The 1,747-nt window shown below is 46.8% G+C and overlaps 1 protein-coding gene across 1 annotated transcript; it reads right to left on the bottom strand.

The window, feature by feature from the left end:
* Positions 1-964: 964 nt before the first annotated feature.
* Positions 965-1,458, bottom strand: LOC133070704 (large ribosomal subunit protein P1). Its single transcript, XM_061163098.1, has one exon. It carries the CDS (start codon positions 1,333-1,335, stop codon positions 991-993), a length of 345 nt encoding a protein of 114 aa, XP_061019081.1. The 5' UTR covers positions 1,336-1,458; the 3' UTR covers positions 965-990.
* Positions 1,459-1,747: the final 289 nt, after the last annotated feature.

Here is a 1,747-nt window from a genome sequence, read left to right as displayed (position 1 = left end):
TTAGAGATTTCCTAATGGGAACTCAGATGACTAAAGGGACCAGATGGATAAATAAATAAAATGGGCCAGGTGGGGACTGCGATTAGGTGAAGAGCAGGTGTCCAATTTAAAGACCACTCTCTCCTCAGCAGTTCAGGCCAGAATTTTCTTCTTTAAAAAAAAACCCAAAAAAGACCAGCTCCCCTTGACACACACACACACCTTCTCCTAAAGTTAGCAGACAGAAAAAACTGCTCTAGGGAAAGTGGGTTCAGAGAACCAGAAGGGGCAAGGGAGCGGCAAGATAAACCCCTTTGTCCTACACCCTTAGTGAGTAACTGAGTGAGTGAGTGTGTGTGTGTGTGTGTGTATGTGTGTGTGTGTGCACGCACGCACTCAGTCCTGTCTGACTCTTTGCAGTCCCATGGACTGTAGCCCACCAGGTTCTTCTGTCAATGGGATTTTCCGGGCAAGTATACTGAAACGGGTTGCGATTTCCTACTCCAGGGGATCTTTCCAACCCAGGGCTCGAACCCGTGTCTCTTGTGTCTCCTGCATTGGCAGCAGTTTTTCCACCCTACCTCCCCCCACCCCCAAAATTTTTTTAAACAAATGCATTCAACCAGAGCCATGATAAATATTGAGCAATGCAAGATCACAATAGGAACAGTGGCCAAAGGCTATCGTAGAGGTGAGGTCTCTGTTTCTTTCTCTTTCCTCAAGGAATTTTCTAGACCATCAAGAGAGCTTCCCTTTCTGAGCCTGGTTCTTCTAAATCTTGCGAGATTTCAGCAGGAACAGGGCATGGGGCGTAATCATCTTCAGGTGCCATCAGAAAAGAAATGCAAGGGACTAGCAGTGTCTTCCCCCCAGTCATTAGTGAATGTGAGGATCTGAGACAGAGGCAGGGAGTCTCTGGAGCCAGACATTTCAAGGGAATTCAGATGGTTTTTTTTTTTTTTTTTTTTTTTTAATAGCTCAGCTTTTTATTGAATGTGTTACTAAAGAGGTTTAGTCAAAAAGACCAAAGCCCATGTCATCATCAGACTCTTCAGATTCTTCTTTCTTTGCTTCTACTTTCTTCTCCTCAGCTGGGGCAGCAGCGGTGGCTGGAGCAGGACCTCCTGCTGGTGCAGCACCAGCTGCTGGGGCAGGTCCACCAGCCCCCACGTTGCAGATGAGGCTCCCGATGTTGACATTGGCCAAAGCCTTTGCAAACAAACCTGGCCAGAAAGGCTCAACATTTACACCGGCTGCTTTAATGAGGGCATTGATCTTATCCTCCGTGACCGTCACTTCATCGTCGTGCAGAATGAGGGCAGAGTAGATGCAAGCGAGCTCCGAGACGGAGGCCATGGTGCAGGCGAGTGCTAGGTGGGGGCTGCCGGGTGCGGTGCTAGTCGCCGGATGAAGTGAGGGCCTCACCCCAAAACGGCCTTAGCTTCCTCGGAAGAACCGAGCACCTTAGCGGCAGCGGAGGAAAGACGGGAATTCAGATGTTGATCTTTCAAACAGAAGCTAGAAATCTGGAGTTTTATAGGAGGTCTCCCAATTTTAGACAGCTGTCAGTGAATTAATCTAAATGTTTCAAAGGCCATTTCAAGCCATCTGAGAGCTAAATTTGCCTACCGTCCAGTAATTTAACCTCTAACCTAATTAAATCCTTCAGTTTTACAGACAAAATAGTAGGCCCAGAGAAGTTAATGACTTGTCCAACATCATCACATAATCCGTAATTTTTTTTCCACTAAGTCATAAAATAGCTGAA

Source organism: Dama dama, chromosome 15 (assembly GCF_033118175.1).
Source record: "Dama dama isolate Ldn47 chromosome 15, ASM3311817v1, whole genome shotgun sequence".
Lineage (NCBI taxonomy): Eukaryota > Metazoa > Chordata > Mammalia > Artiodactyla > Cervidae > Dama > Dama dama.
Note: the sequence above shows the minus strand (reverse complement) of the source record. Positions and strands in the feature narration are given on the sequence as shown.